The following is a 24,331-nucleotide window of genomic DNA, read 5'->3' as shown; positions in this document are numbered from 1 at the left end:
GAACTGAATGGGCGACACACATTGAATTCAAATATATTTTCATTTATTAAAACATGGTTTGTCCATTTGCAAGATCTCCAGTTGTGTATACTGAACTACTTTCCCTCTTGTAAGCATTCACCATAAAATAATTCAGGTTTTATAGGGGTATGATTTCCCTACCAAACCATCATGAACTATGGCAAACACAATCTAAAGAGTTTCCCTCTGTTCAACATTTTCTTTCCTCTCTAGAACTTGCAAAAATTCAGTTAATTTCAGAAATTTCAGAAACAACAAGACTATTTTGGTACATAAAGATAGACATTATATAAACATGCTTCATCACTTACAAAAGATTGTCCACATCACTGGTTAGCAGAAATGATGGTTAAGTGTTAAGTCTCAAATTTTATTACCAGATACTTATGCTTATCCTTCAATGAAATTACTATTTGTTTCATCCCATCACTCTCACTTCATGTTTTTATAGACTGTTATTCCAAATTCGAAACAAACTATAAGAGTGAACAGTTTCAGAAACACAGAAATTGATTTTAATAGGTCTTGTTATAGGACTCACACTTCATAACATAAAATCTGATGTCAAGAGTAGTGAATTCTGTAGACTTCTTGGTGAAAATATCTGGTTGGAATACTACGCACAGAATTCTGTACAATTATCTTAAATGACTTTAGAGTTTTGGAGAAAAACATTTTCATTTATTCACTCACTTGGTTTTAACCCATAATTGTAAAACATAGTTAGCAAATCTTTCCTTATCCTCTCCTGTTCTTATTTGCTCCGTATCCAACAGAAGCCCCTAGGTCATAGTTTTAGCTCCCGTTTTCATGAATGCAAACAGAATGGTAGAAGAGGAAACCAAAAAGAAAAGCTAATGAACACCACAGACACTTGGAACTGGCACTGAGAAACAACTCCATATCATTATGGGAAAGTTTTGTTCTTACTATTTAAGGCAAAATCAGATGACAAGGACTGTATTCTGTATCAGTGAAATCACAGCACATGACTACACCTAAACAAATACAGCCGAAATCCAAGAACTCTTGCTTTACTGGCAGGTGTAAAGGTTGTTTTTTCTTCCCCAATAATTTACATAATGGTATATGTGCCAGGAAGATTACTGCTGGAATGCATTCCTCTGCTTTAATGCCCTTCAGCCACCTACGGCAAGGGTTTCCAAATACTTTAGAAATAGTAGGACCAATTTCAAATTATTATGGAATGCATTCCAAAGTCTGCAATCTTCCATAGATGTTTAGATTGTTCCTCAGGCTCAGTTGTCCAGCCCTGCTCATTGTCAGGTTTCGCCCCTTCTTGCTGCTGGTAACGGTCAAGCAGCAGTTGGCAGACGTCACTGTCAAGACTCAGCCACGTTGTCTGCCAACAGCTGCCCTTGTCACCTTCAGGAAGATGGGAGCTCTCCACGACAATGTCAGGAAGTTGTGCTTTGCTGATCTTCAAACAACAAGTGTCGTCAGTGTCAGCATCAGCTACTGGAGATGGAACCTGTCAAGAGCTGCCAGTTTCAGCTTAATTGGCGCTTGCAGATGCCACTCCCCCTTTGTCAGAGCCTATCGCCTTGCAAAGGAACGTCTACAGCTGCTGACAGAAGGGCAGCTTCTGCAGGATCTCTGCTGCTATGCTGATTGTTTACTTCTGGCCGATCTCGTTTGGGATGATGTCCATGATGATGATGATGATGATGGGGATGATGATGAGGGTGATGATGGTGGGGATGCTTAGTGGGAGACAACTGTGGGGCAGAAGTTGCCTCAGTTTGCTTTTCTTCTGGATTCTCTGAGATTCTTTTACATATTTCTTCAATTTCAGGTGTCTGAAAAAGTTCAGACAACATGGTCAGAATTTCAACAGTTCTCATACAGTATGTCAACACAAAATGCAAGCAGAAATCAGGTTAAAATCAACTTAAAGAAAATAATAATGTAACTAAGCCTAGGATTTCTGCTTAAAATCACAATCATCCCAAGGTGTTCAACTTCTCTCATGACTATTCTTTTCCAAGTCATTTCTAAAATGCCTGATGCTTAGATCAGCATGAGACTCTTACTTTAGAAAATATCCATCTTGTTATAATTCTCTGACCATACAAAACCTGTGAGAGTCCTAGTTCCATTTGATGTTGGTTGGTTTATTATTTATTTCATTACTTTGCTTCCTTCTCAAGGAATTAAAAACAATGTATAAAATACTAGTTAATTACAAAGATCTAAATCTTATACATGAACAGCATTGAGTTTAATGGCAAATTGGTTGCGGAGTGGCAATCCAATCATTTTGCAGTTGGGGAAATGCTCATGGGTCTGCATTTACGGGAATGGGTTTTTTTCTAAATTAAGCATCTGGAGAGTAAATGCCTCGAAGATGAAGCATAAAAGAGGAAGAATGAGATCTGTACAGATCTGTAATATATACCTTAACTGGTTTCATATCTTATACTAACTGAATTTGAGTTTAGCATGTTATGTGAACTCATGGAATCATAGGGTTGTAAGGGATCTTGGAGGTTTTCTAGTCCAACCCTCTGCCCAAGGCAAGAATCTTCAAACCATCTCAGATAAATGGCTGCCCATTCTTTTCTTGAAAACTTCCAGCAATGGAGCTCCCATAATTGCAGAAGGGAAACTGTCCCACTGTTTAATAATTCTGACAATCAGGAAATTCCTCCTTATTTCCAGGTTGGATGTCCCTTTGATGAACTTCTATCCATTGCTTCTTGTCCTACCTCAAGATTACTATCAGGAATAAATTGACACTCTCTTTCCTGTGACAGCCTTTCAAGTATTGGAAGACTGCTATCATGTCTCCCCTCAGTCTTCTCTTTGTTGACTCAACCACTGTGACTTAATAAATCATAATAAAAGATACCATTGGCTATCCATCTTTCTTTATTTTTTCTTGAAGAAAGCTAGCAATTTGTTTTGTTTTGGAATAAAAACATTTGAAAAGTTTTTAATTATTTGCTAAGAAGTTATACAATTCTTAGAAATTATGAAAAAGAAATCAATGGTCATAGGTTCTGTACATTTTTAAATGTTCATTTAATCAGTTTTTCTTTTTCCTAGATACTGCTATACAACAGTGAAAGGGAAAAATGAATACATACTGTGTATGAGCAATTTCCACAAGTGTCTTCACAATAGGCGATCTGAATAGCTTTCTCTACATATGGAAAACTCAGGAAAGTATAAGGTAACTCAAGGTGATAAACCAGACGACCACATCTAGGGAGAAAGTGACCCAGTTCTTAATATCAAAGCATCACCATATTTATGAAGAAGAGTTTTTTACAAAACTAAAAAACAACTTAAGTTTCTTGTCTTCTGCAGTGATTCCCCAAATCTATTGTATGCATATTATAAGAAAATTGTGGATTAGGGTCATACTAATACTGCTGTAGCAGCAGGATTACAGTAATCCTAATTCTTTGTCTTCTGCTATCTGTTTTGAAGGGAAGGAAGGGCTCATATGAAAGAACGCATCTCCCTGCAAATCCCATTAGTTGGAAAAGCAGCAAATCCAGGGGAAGGAAAATGTAAAGTAAGAACTTGTATGCAAGGACCACAAATACTTGTAAGGAAATTCATTCATTTAAGTAGCATAAACTGATCCAGATAAACCACTTCGGGGCACAATAAACTATTTGTGGGTTTGGATTTTTTGTGCCTTGGAGTCAATGTTGACTTTGAAAACTGCCTGGACAAATCCTTGCAGTTTTTTTGGCATGTTTTTGGAAGGGGTTTGCCATTGCCTCCTACCTAAGACTAAGAGAAAGTGACTGGCCCAAGGTCACCTGAATTATTAATGGACAAAGCAGGTTTAGAACAGATGATCTTCCCATTTTTAGCCTGATGCTTTACTCACCAAATCAAACACATATCACAGTGAAGTAGACAACCACTCTCACATCTTATATGAACCTACCCAGCCCACAGAGCCAAATGAATGAAGAAAACTACTTTTATATATTCTGAATCAGTGGTGAAATGTAAAATTTGTTACTATCAGTTCTGTGGGCATGGGGGGATAATGTGACTGGGTGGGCGTGGCCAACTTTTTTTTTACTTTCAAACGCATTTTTCCTACAACCTCTTCAGCCGAAGAGGTTGTAGAAAAAATGTGTTTAAAAGTAAAAAAAAAAGCCTCTGATGATCGCGCAGTTTAGCTGGGCATGGGGGGTGCAGGGATTTTTGCTATCGGTCCTCCAAATCACTCGCTACCGGATCAGGCGATCCGGTCTGAACCGGGAGCATTTCACCCCTGCTCTGAATGTATTGTGCAGATAGAGGCACAGAACTTCTTATGCAAAACTCTAGGGTGCCATCTGATCCAAATAAGCCTCATGTGCTTTCAAAATATGAAGTACCTAAGAAGTTCTAATCCATTTGATTTGTTTTAAAAAACAGACCTGTCGTAAATCAGGAAATCATCTTTTTTGCCTCTTAAAGTAGCCCAGACATCAGGTTGCGTTGCATTCTGTTGGTATACAGGAATGTCTTCTGAAACCTTTTCTCTTAGAAGATGGTACTTCAGCTGGGAATGGTCTCCTTGGTGATTGACCACAATGAAGGAGATATTGACCAATCCATTACTTGCCAGCTTCAGTTGCAGGTCTTCAAGTCTAATAAGTAAATAACATTTTATGCATTCATTTTCTTCTCTTTAGAAAAGCAGAATTTGTTTGGGGGGGGGGCACGTTATCTACAATTATTTAATACTACAGAATTAGGAGTCCTACTATACAATCAAACAGTACAAATGAATTTGAAAAGTCACAGCAGCTTTAATACACCTGGACCAAAAACAAAACAAACCAATCTGTTAGCCTGGGAACAATTCCTAAGAAACACGTCACATGTAATAGGGTGTACAGTCACTAATTTTTCAGAAAAACCACTTTGGGATTAAATTCAAAAATGAAGAGTCAATATTACTGAATAAGGCAATAGCAATAGCCATAGCACCTAGACTTATATACCGCTTCACAGTGTTTTCCAGCCCTCTCTTAAGCAGTTTACAGAGTCAGCATACTGACCCCAAACAATCTGGGCCCTCATTTTACCAACCTTGGAAGGATGGAAGGCTGATTCAACCTTGAGCCTGGTGAGATTCAAACTGCCAAATTGCAGGCAGCCGGCAGTCAGCAGAAGCAGCCTGCAATACTGCATTCTAACCACTATGTCACCAAGATGTTTTGTTCTTACAAATTGTCACATGGGGTTGTTTAACAAAGCCAGAATGCCAGTTTCAGGCCTAAAATAACTGTAAAGCAATAATTTTAGCAATCAAGCAAAAGCTATTGTGTCAGAATTTTTTTTTCTCCCCACTCAAAGCTGAATAAAAACTTCTCTTGCTTTAAGAAACAGATCCCAACAGGATATACATTCATGTGCACTTGCCTATTTGGGTGGACCTTACCTGGAAGCCTGCAAAAGGCACAGGTATCAGCTAGCCTGGAGTAGAGCAACCACTGTCACTGACCCTCTTGAGGTCATCATGGGATTTTCTTCCCCGATGCTCCATTCTGGAGGTTCTTTACAACGACCCCGATGCTCTGCTCCTCCTCCTGGGAGGAGACAGAGGACCAGGGCTAGTCCTAGCCCAGCCCACATGGTTGGACGTGGCCTGCAAAGCAGAGAAACAAGTTAAGGAAGAAAACTAAAGACTACAGGTAGTCCTCGGCTTACAACAGTTCATTTAGTGACTGTTCAAAGTTACAACGGCACTGAAAAAAATGTGACATTTTTCAAGAGTTACAACTTCTGTAGCAACCCCATGATTACGTGAACAAAGTCCAGATGCTTTCGCAACTGATTCATACTTATGAACATTGCTGTGTCCCAAGGTCATGTGATAACCTTTTGACAAGCAAAGTCAATGGGGTAGCCAGATTCACTTGACAGCTGGGTTACTAACTTACCAACTGCAATGATTCACTTAACATCTGTGGCAAAAAAGGTCATAAAATGGAGCAAAACTCACTTAACAAATGTCTCACTTAACAACAGAAAGTTTGGGCTCAATTGTGGTCATAAATTGAGGACTACCTATATCACACAGTCTGCCCTGGGCCCTGACTCTTTCAGAATAGCAGTACCAACAGAGTCTGAAAACATGGGGCATCTCTTCTCTAAAATTGCCTGGTACAAATTAAAGCTACACCACATAAACAATTAATTTGCCAAGCCAATTTGGTGCAGTGATTAAAATGCTGGTCTAGAAACCAGGAGACTGTCCTTCCTAAGGCATGAAAGCCAGCTCAACCCAATCCTACCTCAACAGGGTTGTTGTGGGGAGGAAGGAGTAGTATGCATGTTTACTGCCTTGAGTTACTTATAAAGTAATAAAGGCAGGATAAAAAAAATCTAATCAATCAAAGTGTCCAAGCACTTCCTATTTTAAAATAATTTTTCTACACAACTATGTCTACCATTGGAAGAAGAATACGTTTGAAACCTATGAAAAGTATTTTTTTTTCTTCAATCTATTCATACATAAATTATAAAATTTCACATTTCCCGGTTACTAGGCTCATGGAAAGTGACATGTTGCTTGGGGCAGATGAAAACTGAAAACATATGAGAGACAGAAAGCTTTATTTATTATTTATTTATTGGTTCGATTTATATGCCGCCCTTCTCCGGAAACTCATGGCAACTTACAATGTGTTAAGCAATAGCCTTCATACTTTTGTATATACCTGCTTAGTAGGGCTTTCGCCCCCCCCCCCCCAGCGGTATTCTTTTTTATACAAAGTCATCTTATTGCCCCCACAATCCGGGTCATTTTACCTACCTCGAAAGGATGGAAGGCTGAGTCAACCTTGAGCCTGGTGAGATTTGAACTTGCAGTAATTGCAGGCAGCTGGTGCTACTTAATAGCACTTTAGTCTGCTGCGCCACCAAGGCTCTTTGTCATGAAAATAAGATCTTTGAATCTGTTTACTCAGAAATCACTGCATCGTTGCACTTTAACATTGCATAATGTAATGTAAAGAATGTAATGGGTTCCATTATTCTAATCTAAACTGATCTTCAACTACGAAGCTACCCAGAAATCAAGAGGTGTCTAGTAGCTTAGTCTAACAACTTTTGTCTGAAAAGACAACTGTAAGACTACTCCTAATTTTGGGTTCCCATAGACCAAGGATCTCCAACTTTGGCAACTTTAAGCCTGGAGGATTTCAATTCCCAGAATTCTGGGAGTTGAAGTTAGAATTGCCAGACGAATAAATGGAAATGGAGAATGGCAATACATTCAATATTGTGTAGATGGGCAGGATTGCATTGTCACCCATAGTACAATGTGAATCATGTTAGTCTATGGCAGGGGTCTCCAACTTTGGCAACTGTAAGCCTGGAGGACTTCAACTCCCAGAATGGAGTTGCCAAGGTTGGAGACCCCTGCCATAGACTAACATGATTCACACTGTACTATGGGTGACAATGCAATCCTGCCCATCTACACAATATTGAATGAATTGCCATTCTCCGTTTCCGTTTATTCGTCTGCCAATTCTAATCAGAACCTGACTTCATGAAAAGTTGTGTTTGCATCCAGTACAAAGCCAGTATTCTCTCACAGGTCGCGCGTCTAAATTGGGAAGAGGCATCTGACAGAGGAGCAGGGCAGTATTAGAGAAGTGTGTCATCGGAGCTCGTAAAAGGGCACAATCGGAATTTTACTTCATACACACACACACACACACACACACAGAGGCTGCAGTCCTTTCTATACAGGAAGGAGGGGAGTCAGCCACGCAGAGCTCCGCGGATTTTACTCCTGCGTGAAATTAAGGTTAGCAGCCTTGCGCATCCCAAAGCACTCATTTTGTATTACGTGCAACCTCGCTAGAGAATTTTTTTCTTTTTTTGGAAGACTTGGATTTTTTTTTTTGTTTCAAACGACCCCCCCCCAAAAAAAATACCCCCCCACTCCCCGCTTTAATCGCTTGAACCAACCAAGCTTCCTAGGACCGTGTCGGTGCACAGCCGCGCACTTTCACGGACGCGCGTTCAAGCCAAACCGTATTTTTCGCAAGCGCGCGTGGATCTCAGCGTCTTAAAAGGAGGAAAATAGGTTTTTGGGGGTTTTTTTTGTAATGCATTTAAAGCCCGCTTTCCCCCTCCCGGCTCATCATGGACCTTCCAAAGTCCCCTTCTGCAACTTCCACGAACGTTTCCAGGGGCGCCCAAGAAAACTCACCGCGCGCCTCAGGAGGATCCTCCCCGCTCGCGAGCCTCTCGCTCGCCCGCCCAGCTCGCTGGTATTTATACCCCCCTCGAGTTGTTTGTCTCCGAGTTTGGATACCGTTCAAAGTTCGGCAACTCTCGCGACGTTTCCCAAGAAACCCAAAGCCTGGGCCGAGTTGAGGGTGAGGACCCCGGGAAGAGCAGCGACTCTCCAAAGCGAAAGTCTATGGCAGAGGTCTTCAAACTTGGCAGCTTTAAGACTTGTGGACTTCAATTCCCAGAATTCTCCAGCCAGCTATGCTGGCTGGAGAATTCTGGGAGTTGAAGTCCACAAGTCTTAAAGCTGCCAAGTTTGAAGACCTCTGGTCTATGGAGATGCTCAGTCATCCAGGTCAGGGTTGTCCCAGGTGCTTTTTTTTCTTTCTTTCTTTTTCAAGAGGCAACTGGACTTTCTGGTTATTTTTTCCTTGAAGATGTTTTCCTTCTCAGCCAAGAGTGGTCAATGCCTGGAATGCATTACCTGACTCTGTGGTTTCTTCCGCAAACCCCCAAAACGTTAACCTTAAACTGTCTACTGTTGACCTCACCCCATTCCTAAGAGGTCTGTAAGGGGCGTGCATAAGTGCACCAGCGTGCCTACCGTCCCTGTCCTAATATTCCCTTTTTACTTACTCTTTTCATGTATTCAAATTATGTTTATACTTTTACCTGTTATCTTATATATGCTTGACAAATAAACTTATGATTATGATTAAGAAACTTCAGAGCTGAAGAAGCTTCTTGGATGAGAAATGAAATGTCTTCAAGAGGAAAAAAAAAACCAGAAAGTCCAGTTGCTTCTTGAAAAAGCACCTTTGGCTGAGATGGCAAAAATTTCATCATATCTTAAAGATCATTCAAATGAAAGATACATATCAGAATGGAGAAGATGGATTGACTATATGCAAAAAAAAGTATCCGAACAAGAAGATTCATATAGCTTATGAATGAAATATTTTTAAGTAGTTTATGTTTATAGTTCTTGAGTTATAAGGAGTTAAAGATTTAGGGAGAATATGAATGCAATAATTTGTTAGCATATCTTAGCTTTATGTTTGTGAATGCTATACCCTGTGCCTGTTCTGGGAAGTCTAGGGAGGGGGGTGGGGGGGAAGGGGGGAGGGGGAAAGGGTGGGGGGGAAATGTTTGTATTTCTTATAAAACTTTTTAATAAAAAAAAAAAAAGCACCTTTGGGTGCCCAAAGCAAAGCATCTTCCTTGCTGCGCACAAGGTCCCAAGTCAGAGGCGAGAGGACTTCAACTCTGGATATGCTTGGCCAGAGCAAAAAGAGGGAAGGTATCTTTTGTCTCCTTTTATCCCCTGCTGCACTTTTTCCCTCGAGGGGGATTCCATTGCTCATTTTGGTATCCAAAAACAGATTTCCTGCTACAGTACAGCAGCCTGCGCTGAATAAACCCCAATGCTCAGCGGCGTTGGAGAAATGGGGTCCCAGGACTGGCTGTAACCATCTCCCTAGTCCCCAACCTGGCGCCCAGGAGCACCATGGCCCCTGAAGACATCCTTTTGCTATCCAGAGAGCTCCCTGCCTCTCTCGGTTTATATTTCAAACATTTGTTTTAAACACGTGAAGCAATCCAGCTCAGCCATTCGACTCCATAAGCTGCCTATAGTAGCCCCTCAAGTGAGATAGACGGCAAATAAATTTAATAAGTATAGCACTTGTTTTGGAAACGGGTGCCTTGTCCTGGCAGCTACTTCATAAATGGGAGGAACACTCCACCCCCAAAAAGACCCCATCCTTCTTGCTTTAATGCTCATATTATGGTCTAAAATTGCAAATGTGTCCCTCCCAATTGAAAAGGGCTCATATGCTAGGCAATAAAGGAGTTGGTTTGGTGTTGTATAAACTTCATGTAACCATAAAAACCCCTTTGGATGAATGTTTAAATAAATAATGTGATAGCATGATGTGTGACTCATGTTATTAGCATGTTCAGCAGTATACAATATGTATATATTATAATGACTAGCAATGGCCCAAGAACTAGGAGTAAACAGTTGCTTCTAGGCATGAGTTCCTGATGCTAATATTGTGTTATTGCTCTTCTGGTAGAGAGAAGCTTTTCCAAATTTAGGAACTCGCCATGTGTTGCACCCAATTCCCATAATTCAGCAACTTCCCTGTGGGAATAATACTGTGATCCAGAATCACTGGAGGGCAACAGATGGGGAAGCTTGTGTTGCAATGTATGTTGGTGATTAGCAAATATGAATTGGCATATGTGATACAATGTGGGGGTGGGGAAGACAAATGCAGTTTTAAGGTGTGTCAACAAATGTATAATTTCTGGTTCTCAGGAAGGAATGAACCCACTATATGCTGCATTGTCCAGGTCCGTTCTTGAGAAATGGATCTTGCTCTGGGATCTAGTGATCTCCACTAGATGTGCTCCAAGAAGAACAAGGAAGGACAAGGGAAGGAAACTACATCCCATGAAGACAAGTTGAAAGATCTGCAAATACTTAGCCTTGAGAAGATGGAAAGATGGAAAGAGACATGATTGTACCTTTTGGGTACCCAGAAGGATGTAACTGATTATGTTGTCTATTCTCCCAGTAGGTTGAATAATAGATGGGGTTCCAGGAAGGCTAAATGTTAGAAAAGCAGTCAGAGCCAGTCCACAATAGATCCATTTATCAAGAGAAGTGGTGAGCTTAATTAATAAAAATGCCAGATTCAAGAGTAGGTTCGCTAACCAGAGCCATCTGTCCTGAATGTTTGAAAATTCCTGTGGGGAGAAGAGTATTGGAGTCAGTGCTCCAAATGGTACTTTTCAGTGGTATAGTTTTGTGATTGACTATGCTTTGCATGAAAGTTTGACAGCCTCGAGAAAACTTGCAAGCCGGAATGTTGATAAAATTGGCTATAACTTGCAGTTCCTCTCTTGATTAGGCGGGGAAAGCTTAGTTTAATCAGTAAATTGTTTAACTACAGTTAACCTGTTCCAGCTGCTTAGTGCATTTCTGCTTCTTGTTTCAAAATTTCTGCTTTGACCATTCTGACTGTAACTTACATATGCTCCAGTGTTTCTCAACGAGAGCAACTTTAAGTTGTCAACTCTCAGAATTCCGCTACCAGCATGTTAGCAGGACAATTCTTGGAACTGAAGGCCATACATATTAAAATCACCCAGGTTGAGAAATACTGTTCTAAAGGCTTGTTTGTTGTGTTCTTTTTGGATAACAAAACCTACTTACCAAAACATGTTTCAAAATGTAGTCCACTTTCAAAAACACTGCTTTGAGGTAAAGACAGGGCTGCTTTTAGAGTGAAATCAAGGTACAGTTGAAAGTTCTGACATGATAGTTTAATATTAACTTTCCAAGCAGAATGACCGCTGGCAGCTCCCAAAATATACTTTAAAAAAAAAAAAAGTAAATATATAACTTCTGTTTTAAAAGAATCTCCCCCTTAAGTGCTTTCATGACTGTAATTGCAGCAAATGTGCTTTTTGTAAGAACAACTCAATTGGCATAATCAAATATTGACGCACGGATCAACAATTCAGGCCCCGGAAAGCACACAAGGCAGTAGCTCACTAAGTAACAGATATAACACACACTGAAAAATGGCAGGGATTGCACAAGGTACACACCATGGTTCATTACACCATGACATACTCCATGTACTTTTTTGGGTTTGCACAACACACAACATAAATATGGCTGGCAGTTTGGTGATTTAGTAGCTGCTTCATTCACAGCACATCCACACAACCTGCTGACTGAATTAGCCTATTTTCTGTGTTTGTATAATAATAGTAACAATAAACTAACTGAACAAGTTGGATTTGCACCACACACTAAGCAACAAATAAATAAGGTTTACAATAACCAGGCTTGGAATCACGAAAGCATATTCTAGATTTTTACCTGTGTTTAGAGCATTGTGGGGGCATAGACAGCATGAGGTTTAAACCTAGCTTGTATCAGGTTATATCCAGCTTTCAAGCCTAAGTGACAATACACATCTCTTCAGCATTGAAAATAAGCCCCAATCTTTTTATTGAGCATTGTTTGATTGACATACCTGTGATTGATTGACATACCTGTAACTAACTTCAAAAGCTGGCCTTGCATAGCACACTAAATAATTGGTGATTAACTATCTTCTGCCACAGTATATTACTCAACAATGAGCTAAAGGGCCACCATCAGTGAGCTGTTGGACAGCATTACTTGGTCTTTGTGTGGATGTTTGGGTGGTTTAGGGGTGGGGAATTTGTGGTGGGTGGGAGTGTGTTTGGGGATTGTTATGTGTGTTGGACCTGGTCTTTGGGTGTTAAGTGAATTTCGTTGTATGGATATACTGTGTATACATGTACAATGACAATAAAGTAGTTATTATTTACTTTATTCATTAAACATGAAACTCAGTCAACTGAACATTCAAAAATGAATCACAAATATCATTGACTGGTGCTAATGGTTGATATGGGTTGCTGCCAGCGTCCTAGGTATCAACCAAGTACCTTCTTAAGATGTACGATATTCCAAGTAGCGCATTTTTTTGCAGTTCTGCTGGTGTTATTGCAGGAAGCTGCAATTTGTTGATGTATCTTATAAAATTCTTGGTACCAAGTGCCCAGATGACAATGGGTATCACTGTTACATGTTTCATCCATAGTGTGTAGTTTCGATGGCCAGGTCACGATATTTCATGGGTTTTCCCAGTTCTTTTTCTTCGACTTTGGCATCTCCTAGTACTGCAATATCAATAAATTGTACATTTCGGTTTTTGACAACTGTGATATCTGGTGTGTTATCTTCCAAGTGACAATCTGTCTATATTCGTTGTTGTTGTTGTTGTTGTTGTTGTTGTTGTTATTATTATTATTATTATTATTATTATTATTATTATTATTATTATTATGGAAACATAGCAAGTCATCCAGGAATAGTCTACGTATCAGCCATAAAGCCAGTCACACAGTCCAAGCCATTGCACTTTACCAATTTTGTATTTGCTGAGCAAATACATGACCAGCCAGCTATGGGTTGGTTAAGATTACCTTGTTGGGTCCCTTCCAGCTGCCAGAAGATATTGTGCCTACCTTGAAGCAAATATCACTTAAGTCAAGTGGAAACTGATAACATTCTTAACATTCTCCAAAGGTGTTCAGGGAGCTAGAATGACTCAAATGACTAGTTTTCCCCCTCAGTTGTCAAGAGGAAGGATTGGTTGAGATCTGTGAATATAGCTGGCTTCCAGGGACATGAAAAAGGGGCAGGATTTTGATTGCATAGTCACTACCATTATTTTGCCTTTTTTTGCCTCAATTGCAGGCACCTCTTCTCATTGTGGGTGGGAAGCCAGTCCTTCTACATTTCATCCCAGTACATCTGTGCCTAACCCAAATAGCACAAGGGCTATATCTTTAATGCTGCATTTTCAAAAGTCTTAAAAATGATTCTGAGATTAGAAAATTATTAGATTAGATATTTTCAAATGCCACCTTTCTTATTTTTTTTTTTAAATAAATAACTCAATGTGGCCCCTAATACTCCTTCCTCCTTCTATTTTGCTCAGAGTTGGACTGAGAGAGTGTGAATGGCCCGAAGTCAACTAGCAAAATTGAGCAACTGGCATTTATTAAACTTGCAAAACAATCCTATCTGCCAAGATATGATTCAATCAAATGATCTAGAAAATGGCAGGTTATCAGATATGGCAATTGGATAAGTGCAGTTTTGAAGCATATAACAGGACAATGTTCAAACAGCTCATCAGGTCAAGAATAGATCTCAGTTTTTATCATTATGATGGTTCTATAATGAATATCTGGATCTCTAATATGGGGGTTTGGACCTGGTCCACCAAGTTGAATTTAACAAAAATGTGTTAACAAGGCCTCAGTCAATCCATTTCCAGTCTCTTCACACATATTGCAAAAATAAAAGGATGTCTACTGACTATAATATTTATTAGTTTCCTCATTTTGGGAACCTCTAGATGTGCTGGACGAAAGCTCCCATCATCCTCACACAGAATCCCCATCCATCTGTCCATCCAAAGACTTTCATATCCATGCTGATCTGATTGGACCTGGTTGCATAAACAAGTTCACTTTAGATATTTGAATATTTAGGGCAGAATTCTATGGCTATGCTGCTCCCCAAAAGACATGATGTAGATATAAATAGTGTCTAGAGGGTGCCAGACCAGGCAGATTGATTTAAAGTTTTTTTTTTAAAAAACAACAACACACACACAGGCATCATTTGGAACTGAGCTCAGAATCCAGTAAGCAGCCCATGCTGCTGATACATTATTGGAACTATCTGCCCAATCATTCACAAATATCTCAGCTAGCTACAAGCATATACATAGTATAGTTCAGGGGTCTGCAACCTTAAACACTCAAAGAGCCATTTGGACCCGTTTCCCATAGAAAAGAAAACACCGGGAGCCACAAAACCCTTCCCATGCCTGACTATTTCTTGAGTGGCCACAAAAGTAGCATATGTAGTTGAATTAAACGTTCTGTTTTCTACTGAAACTTTTCTTTTCTTAGATTTATCCATGGTTGGCCTACCGGAGGTTGAAAAGCTCAATATATCGTGTGCCGGTGGGTGTTGCACATTGGCAGTTGTGATGCATATTTTGAGTGACAGGGAGCCGCAGCAGAGGGGTGAAAGAGCCACATGCAGCTCCAGAGCCATAGGTTGCTGACCCCTGGTATAGTTGAAGGTTCTAGTCTTCATGGGTAGCCTCTTGGTGATAGTGTGAGCAACCTAGAGGTCAACCCTAAACAATTGTAATTAGGTAGTGTATCAACATAATGGGATTATAAAGATGCCGGCTGGATAATTCTGGGAGTTGAAATCTATGCATCTTAAAACTGCCAATTTTGAGAAATACTGGTTTAATTCATCACTCCTGTCTTTCTCTAATTTTGGGACTTGTGGTCCATGAAATTAGGCTGGCTAAGATCCAATACCATAGAAGAGAATATATGTAGCTCAAGGCTGAATTGTGGAATCCTTGTGCTCTCTAAACTTGGTTCTTTAGTTGCAGATATTTCATTATCCAACTAGATAGTAAGCAAACAACCAAGCTCAAATAGCACCAAGGACCCCATGGTTTAGATTAGGGGTCCCCAAACTTGGCAGCTTTAAGACTTGTGGACTTTAACTCTTCAGCATATGGACTTCAGCATAGCTGGCTGGAGAATTCTGGGAGCTGAAGTCCACAAGTCTTAAAGCTGCCAAGTTTGAAGACCTCTGGTTTAGATCTGCTGCCCACTGATCTGTTCTACTAAAAGCTAACTTCTTCTGCTCAAGGAACATGACCATCAAACAAGTTCGGGCTTCAGAGGTAGAGCAAATCTGATTTGTGTCAGGTAACCTCCAACAAATGCTCCAAAAGCATTTGCCAACAATTCCCTATAAACATGCTTTCGTTAATGATTTGTTTACAAAGTTGAGACTCTGGCCCTGATTGTCAGCCAAATTATGTCAGCAGACTTGCATTCTGCTTCTTCCCTTTCCAGCTGATTGCACAAGATTGAAGTTAGCAAAGGAGAACAAAGGGCACAAGTGGGTGGAGAGAGAAAGGCAGAGGGCTTCCCAGTTAGCCATTGAACCCAGAGCAATGGCAGCACGGAATTTGTGTGCCCAAAGCTTCTAGGTTCACTCTCTCTACTTCCAAAGATAGCAGCACAAACTAAGACAGATAAACTAACTGGATGATGTTAAAAGAGACATATTTTCCCTACCTGGTTGTAAATAATGTATTAATCAGGCAGCTATAACTAAATGGAACAATACGATGGATAAGGCCTTGCCTTGCCTTGCCTATAAGATACACAGAATCATATATGCAAACTGAGTATGTATAGTTCAGGGTTGTCAAACGTGTGGCCCGGATGCATCATGTGCTGGCCATGCCCATGCCTGATTTAGCAAAGGGGGAAAAAATCTTGATATGTCACGTGACACTGCCACGACGATGCAAGTTTGACACCGCTGGTGTAGTGGGAATCATGAAGAATAGATTCTGATGCTCCAAGAAAATACTCTCACTGGTTTCTGGTTGCTTGAGAGCCAACCCAAAAATTCAGCTGTGTTGTAAACATTCATCCTATTGAACACAGTAGGAGATGAAGTCCAAACTGATCTTCCAGACTAATGGTAGTACTTAATTAGCAAAGTCTATCTTTCTCTAGTTTGTATACTTACAAAAACCACACAACCTCTTAAATTTCATACAAGGTTTTGGCTCGTGATACCTATGCAGTCAATGGTGGCTTTCAAATTTTTTTACTACCGGTTCTGTGGGTGTGGCTTGGTGGGTGTAGCATGGCTTGGTGGGTGTGGCTTGGTGGGCATGACAGAGGAAGGATACTGTAAAATCTCCATTCCCTCCCCAATCCAGGGGAAGGTTACTGCAAAATCCCCATTTCCTCCCGATCAGCTGGGACTCAGGAGGCAGAGAATAGATGGGGCGGGGCCAGTCAGAATTTTTACTACTGGTTCTCCGAACTACTCAAAATTTCCACTACCGTTTCTCCAGAACTGGTCAGAACCTGCTGAAACCCATCTCTGCATGCAGTGTGTTGCAAATCCTTACATTTATCTCCTAGACTACACAACATATGTCTATTTCAGATGGAGCAGCTAAGAATATCACACCGTCCTCTTGGTACTGGCTGTCTGATCTCATATGCCACATTCAAAGTGCCATTGGGAAAAACTCCTGAGTGAGTGGCCATGCCATGGTGTATTACACAAACATAATTCCTTTATTCAAGAGATGCAACACACCTGCTAACTTGGAACAGCTTAACAGTTGAGTTCACACAAGACACAAAGCCTGTGTGGCAAAATACTAGTTGACATAACATGCATTGTCCAAATAAATAAGACATTTTATATGACAACCCAATTCACGAAACAGGCTGAAACAATGGGTAGATCCCAACACAAATGACCCAATCCTAGACTAGCATACTGTGCAGATGCAACCTCTGAATGTCAGAAAAACAGGAGATTCCAATACGGGAGAAGGCTGAGCTGTGTAACTCTCCTGCTTTTCCCCTCCTGAAAATATCTTCTCTCTTGTTGGAAGAAGCTATTGTGTAACCCATACTGATATCAGATTCAACAGACAACCCGGCTAGCTTTTGTAGGAGTGGGGAGGAAAACAAAATTACCAGTTTCAATCTGTGCTGGGCAATAGTCACGGGCCTCTACAGAAAATGTTCCCTGGGATTAAGTCCATTTCTTTTAATTGTTTCTTTGCGATCTTGCCAGATCAACAGGCTGAAACTCCGTAGATTAATCCAATTGCACTTCTTCAGAAAAGGAGAAACCAATAATTGTGGTTGTCTTATTGCATAATGATTCTGGCTTCCGAGATGGGGCATCTCAAGGACAATAACCAAGCGTTTGAGTTTTTGCTGATCACTATGCTTTTCTGAAGGTTTATTAGAGAAACGCAGGGGAAAAACAGGAGGTGGTTTCTGCTGACTCTGCAACTTGGAACTTTTGCCAAGCTTCGGATGAGTACATGTCAGAAGGAAACAAAATGTATCTGTTAAATCTGACGCTTGGAAAAACAGGGAACAGCTGGAGCCAGAAGCCTTGGCAGGTTGTGCCTCCAAGGCAGTCAACAGCTACATTTAAACTTTACAGAAAAAGCTGCTTTGTAAAGGGGGAAAAGGCATTATCTACAACTGGATAAAAACGAATAAAGGAGGTCAGCCTTCTTTTCTTAACTTGACACATTGGGTGAAGTTTAAGAAATACAGCGGGGGGGGGGGAGAGTTTTTTTGTTAGTGATCTTAATTTGCATTGGGGCTTCAGGCACTACAGAGTAAAAACTGTAGAGCAGGGGTCTCCAACCTTGGCAACCTTACCACTTGTGGACTTCAATTCCCAGAATTCCTCAGCCAGTTCTGGGAATTGAAGTCCACAAATCGTAAGGTTGCCAAGGTTGGAGACCCCTGCTGTACAGGTCAGCTGCATACTCTCGGTATAGAATTAAAATGGAAGAATAGCTAGGCGGATCTGAGTCCATGGTTCTGTTACTCTTACAGAACTCTCTTACAGTGACCAGTACGATACTTAACAAGATGCTCACAAACAAAATTCAGAGACATTCCGTTACCTGTGGTGGTTCCCAGAACTGGTTTTTGGAGACATGAGCTTTAAATGAATAACTTTTGCTAGATCCGTTCTCCAAATGTTTAGTAGGTAGTCCTTGACTTATAGCCATTTGTTTACTGACCGTCTAAAGTTACAACAGCAATGAAAAAAGCAACTTACAACCAGTTCTCACGCTTATTGTGACTGTCACAGAATGCTTACAATCACGTGATCTGGAGAACTGGTAGCGGAAATTTTTGAGTAGTTCAGAGAACTGGTAGTAAAAATTCTGACTGGCCCCGCCCCCATCTATTCTCTGCCTCCCAAGTCCCAGCTGATCGAGAGAAAATGGGGATTTTGCAGTAACCTTCCCCTGGAGTAGGGAGGGAATGGAGATTTTAAAGTATCCTTCCCCTGCCACGCCCACCAAGCCACGCCCACAGAACCAGTAGTAAAAATTTTTGAAACCCACCACTGATCCTGACCTTCCCAACTGACTTCCAACAAGCAAAGTCAATGTGGGAGGGCTGGACTTGCTTAACAAATGCGTGATTCATTTAACAACTGCAGTGAGTCACTTAATAACAGCAGCAACAAAAAAAAAAAACGGTTGCAAAATCAGGCACAATTCGCTTAACAACTACCTTGCAAATTCTGGTCCCAATTGTAGTTGTAAGTTGAGGACTAACTAAAGGATTCATTGTGGGAATCATAACATTCAGGATACAATCCAGCTACATTTCTTCTATATTATAATTATGGGTTTTTTTGTATTCTTTGCATTAGGTATATCTTGTCCTCGTATAGATAATTATTTGCAGATAAGAGGGGGGGAAAGAGCAAAGAGTTTTCCTGCTACCCTCTTCCCCGATGTTTTTCTCAGCTCCATTGCAACTTTGTATTCCATGAAAGTTTCCCAGCCAAATGCTAATCAGCCTGAGCCTGCGTAGTTTTGGAGCCCAAAGAAGGACCACCAAATGCTGCCCCCTGATGTCACTGCAAGAAAAAAAACACACACAAGAGGAAATGGAGGTCAAGTCAACTGGCATTTTACTCTTTTCTCAAGAAGACAAGACTAAGTATTTGTTTACTTTTGAATCTATCCTTACCCAGGCAAATTCCAGAGGGAAAAACATTTATGTATTTCTGAAACAAACATAGACAAAAATTAAATCAGCAATTCCTTTCTGGATTTCTGAGTTAACTAGGATTGAACCAGGGGTGAAATGCGGAGAATTGGTAGCAAAAATCCCTGCCCCCCCCATTGCCCAGCTGAGCCGTGCAATCATCAGAGGCTTTTTTAATTTATTTTTAAAAGCATTTTTTCTACAACCTCTTTGGCCAAAAAAAGTGCTTTTAAAAGTAAAAAAAAAAGCCTCTGATGATCGCACGGCTCAGCTGGGATCATCAGAGGCTTTTAAAAGCATTTTTTCTACAACTTCTTCGGCTGAAGAGGTTATAGAAAAGATGTTTTTAAAAGGGAAAAAAGCCTCTGCCGATCAGGCAAGTCAGCTGGGATCGTCAGAGGCTTTTAAAAGCATTTTTTTTACAACCTCTTCAGCCAAAGAGGTTGTAGAAAAAAATGGTTTTAAAAGTAAAAAAAAAAAAGTTGGTCATACCCACTCAGTCATCTTACCCCCCATCCCACCAAGCCACGCCCACAGAACTGGTAGTAACAAATTTTACATTTCACCACTGGATTGAACCCCTTCAGAAGACAGAATAACAGAGTTGGAAGGGACCCTGGAGGTCTTCTAGTCTAACCCCCTGCTCAAGCAGGAAACGCTATGCCATTTTAGACAAATGGTAGTCCAATCTCTTTATAAAAACCTCCAGTGTTGGAGCAAAAAACAAACCAACCCCCAAGGATAGCGTTTCTCTGAGTATTTGCAACTCTGTTTTTCCTAGAATAGTTTTTTTTTTTTTTTTTTTAAAGATATGTGCAACTTTATTTTTCCTTAGAACTGTACCCCGGTAAGATTTTTGATGAATAACTACTTTCTTCAAAAAGGAAATCAAGCGGATATTTCAGGCATTCAATTTGCTGAATATTGAATTTAATTTAAACTTAAAAAACAAGTTAAGAAATACTTTATCTCTAATGTTGCTAAGCACTAAAGGACTTTGACTTAGAAAGAGGAAGCTCATCCAGGTTTGGAAAAAGATTAAAATTGAATGGAGAAGACAAATATGTGAATTATCAGCAAATGTTTCAAGGAAGGAGATACAAAGTATTTCCCTGCTTGGGAGTTGGGGAGGGGGAGGAAATTTCTGTAGTAAGCATTTTTATAATCATTTGGCAAAGAAAGCAAAATGTTTCCTTTTCATTTTGAGCACATGACTGCACATATTAGGCCAGTATTTCTCAAACTTGACTCAAACTTTAAAGTGTAAAGACTACAACACCCAGGCTGGGGGATTCTGGGAGTTGAAGTTCACATACTTTACAAGTTGCTAAGGTTGAAAAACACTGCATTAGGCAATATAATACTCAAATGTGTTGATTTCAGTTGTCATTGTTGAGATGCACAGACTGGTCATTAAGGAGGTTGGCTTCAAACTATGAAGAACTCTGGCGTAACAGCTGTTCTCAGAGACAGTTTCCTATCTGTCTCTTCTAGAGAGTAATCCTATGAGTAGCACTGCTTTTGATGGTTGGTACATTACTGAGATAGGCTGAAACCAGTTTGAGATGTTCCAGATGAAAATAATGTTTTGCCTGGGAAAGCAGAAAACATACCATACCATCCAGACATTCCACAGTACATGAAAAAAAGAGGAGGCTTGAGAATTAGCTACCATTGGCCTGGCAGGAACTTTCTCATTCAGTCCAGTTCCTGGGCCTGGAGCTTGTTCTATAGTAGCATTTTGGCTGCGAAAGAGACTGGAACCACTTTTATTTTTTCACATCTCTTGAATGGTTCCAAACCCTGAAGTTGTAAACCTGATCCAGGCTTAACCCTTTAATTCTTTTATCAGAATAAAAACTGGAAGGGACCTTGGAGGTCTTATAGTCCAACCCCCTGCTCAAGCAGGAGACCCTGTACCATTTCAGAATTCCATCAATCTCTTCTTAAAAACCTCCAGTGATGAAGCACCCACAACTTCTGAAGGCAAGCTATTCCACTGATTAATAGTTCTCACTGGAATTAAGTTTCTCCTTAATTCCAGGTTGTTTCTCTCCTTGATCAGTTTCCATCCATTGTTTCTTGTCTTGCCTTCTGGTGCTTTGGAAAATAAGTTGACCCCCTTCCTCTTTGTAGCAGTCCCTCAAATATTGGAATACTGTTATCATGTCACCCCAAGTCCTTCTTTTCTCTAGACTAGATATACCCAGTTCCTGCAATTGTTCTTCATATTGTAAGGTCCCAAAATACACTTGAGTCACCAAAATGCCAAAGAGAGAGACTCAAGATGAGGCTTGCAAAAAAACCAGATTTTATTTATGGTCAAAAACAAAATACTGGGTGGAACTATATCCAGAACATACAGATACAATGCATGTGAGGAAATAGCCACACCTTGGGGAAGGTATGGCGTCCTTTTATACCCTCAGAGATGTCAGCTTAGTACCCAACTCTGGCCTCCTAATTTAGTTTTGTGTATTCCTTGTTGCCCTGCAAGGGGGAATAGAAACTTCCCAATTAGTCATCTTGAGCATTTCTTTGTTTACTCATTTGGCCACTTTGGCCGCCTGGCCCTGGAAAGTAGGAGTCTATCCAGATCAAACATAAATTAGGGCTGAGGTGTAAATTATCCCTTGGAGATATGTACCATGCTCTTAGATGGCACAAAAAAAAACAGGGAGAAGATTGATATGGGTTCAGGTCAAATGGCAGGGACATATGTTTGACAAATACCAGATACATTACAGAGGCCTAATAACAGAATATGTTTGTTACAGGAGATACAAATATAAAGGCATAATATATGTGATACAAATACAAAGGCATATATGTATTACAAGAACCTAATGGTTACAGAATCTAGTATACCAGTATATATTCTAGTATTATTTATTATATCCTTATTATTGTTTCCCTTCAATATATTTTCGACTCCAGGCCTGTAATCATTTTAGTTGCACTTCTCTGCATTTTCGTTCAACCCATGTCATTGGAAGTGTGATTGAAAAGTCACTGCTCTGGAACTTCCATAGTCTGGTATGGCCTCAATATATAGCCATTTTCCTTTCCTTTCTTACCCTTTTTTGTGTATCCTGAGATTTTACACAATAATTAATAACACTTCTGAAATGTTGGTTCTCCAACACTATCCAATGGCTATATGAATCTGGGTAGCCAAAAGAGACAAAGTTCTCTTTACTGTAACCAATAATTGATAGATCAATCAGTTAACAGATCAAAAAATATTTTGGAAAATGTACATGTGTCGCATACCTTTCTTGAATACTGGCACAGCCTAAAAGACATTGATGCATTGATGCATTGATGCATTGAGTCTGGGCTGTAAAAATCCAGTCAACTGCATTGCAGAGATAAACACTTTCCTGCCATCTAGTGGTTATAAGGTCAATAAATGGATAGTCCTTTGGGGGGGTGAAATGATTGACAAGCCCCATCATAATACACATTCTTATAGCGGGGTGGAGTAGGGCATGGGAGACAGCTGTTCCTACAGTTGTGACATTTGAATTTTAGCCAATGGAAACTGCCAGTGACCATTCTTGCAGTGTTACATGGAGCTCTATGGAAAACAGCCCAGTATGGTTTATTTTAGATGTGGGTTAAGAGAATGCTAAGGAAGCAATGTGATTTATGCCACCAATTTCTTCAGTAGTTGTACGGCTGAGCCATCAGAATGACTGATTAGAACTCAAGTATGCTATGTACTTATGTACAGAGAGATTTGACTCTTTTTCCTCCCTCCTCCATAGTCTTTGCTCTCCTAATCCTAGGTTTTAGGTCTTGATGGTGCTATCAAAAGTATAATGACTCCTGGTGCTTTCAATTAATGCCTGAATCTTTGCCTGCTTCATTAGTGGCATTATATGGAGGATCCGGATATTTCTATCTTCAGTCATCCCAAATTTTTCTTCTCTCTCTCCCTCTCCTACAGCCTGCTCCCCTCCTCAAAATATGCAAGAGGAGTCTAATTCATTTGCTAGTACTACTTGGTAGTTCTTAACTAGTCATTCTTTGGGGGGGGGTTTCTAGCTAATAATTAATAAAAGCTGTCTCAGATATTTGTCACTAGATCGAGTATCTCAGGCTAGATTGAAGGATGTATATCTTTAGAAGAAATCTTTTCTTTTAAAGAAAGAGCAACAATTATCACAAAATTTAATTTTAAAACAGGTGTTGACTATCTTCACACAGCAGAGCATTTGTTTTTTGCTACAAAAACAAAACATTTTCATAGTAAATTAAACAATTTAATATAATTTCATACAAGCTAAATGATTTTGCCTCCTGATGATTCAGAAGAGTGCAATATCTTTTTTGGGGGAAACAATGTCACTTTCTGCCATTGTTTTTAAATTTCCGTTTTTAACCTATAATCCAGAAACTTCCTAGTGGTCTCCTTTCCATGGGCTAACTAATATCATTTAAAATTTTTGAGGTCTACCAAGACAGGTGCTGCTATTGAAGAGGTGTATTTTACATACAGAATGTAATCTCATTTTCAGTTTTCTTTCCTGATATTTAATGGTATCCACCCAAACTTATTTCACTGCATGTGAAGAACGCTGTGCGTGCATTAGTATTAATGACTATGTGGGCTGCCAAATACGACATCCTGGCTTTCTTTACTAAGCAAAAATCGAGGTCTGCCTATAACCCGAACCTCAGCAAAACACAACTCGGCTCCTCCCAGAATGCATTGCACAGCTGAGAGGCCAAATCAGTCTCTCCCAGCATGCACTTGGCCCCACCAGTTTCCCGAGAGCGCCCTGACAGGTAAAGGAGGTCACTGAATTCGCCATTTCCGGTGCGCAATGCA

The 24,331-nt window shown here is 40.1% G+C and overlaps 1 protein-coding gene across 1 annotated transcript; it reads right to left on the bottom strand.

Moving 5' to 3' along the window:
• Positions 1-21: 21 nt before the first annotated feature.
• On the bottom strand, positions 22-8,316 carry SELENOP (selenoprotein P). The gene is given in 5 exon segments (XM_070938891.1): positions 22-1,841; positions 3,132-3,249; positions 4,434-4,646; positions 5,444-5,650; positions 8,231-8,316. Coding segments are annotated over 4 exon segments (879 nt in total). The 5' UTR covers positions 5,638-5,650; positions 8,231-8,316; the 3' UTR covers positions 22-1,487.
• Positions 8,317-24,331: the final 16,015 nt, after the last annotated feature.

The sequence above is a fragment of the Pituophis catenifer genome, unplaced genomic scaffold (genome assembly GCF_029215685.1).
Source record: "Pituophis catenifer annectens isolate HBS135680 unplaced genomic scaffold, rPitCat1.0.hap2 SCAF_2, whole genome shotgun sequence".
Classification (NCBI taxonomy): Eukaryota; Metazoa; Chordata; class Lepidosauria; order Squamata; family Colubridae; genus Pituophis; species Pituophis catenifer.
Note: the sequence above shows the minus strand (reverse complement) of the source record. Positions and strands in the feature narration are given on the sequence as shown.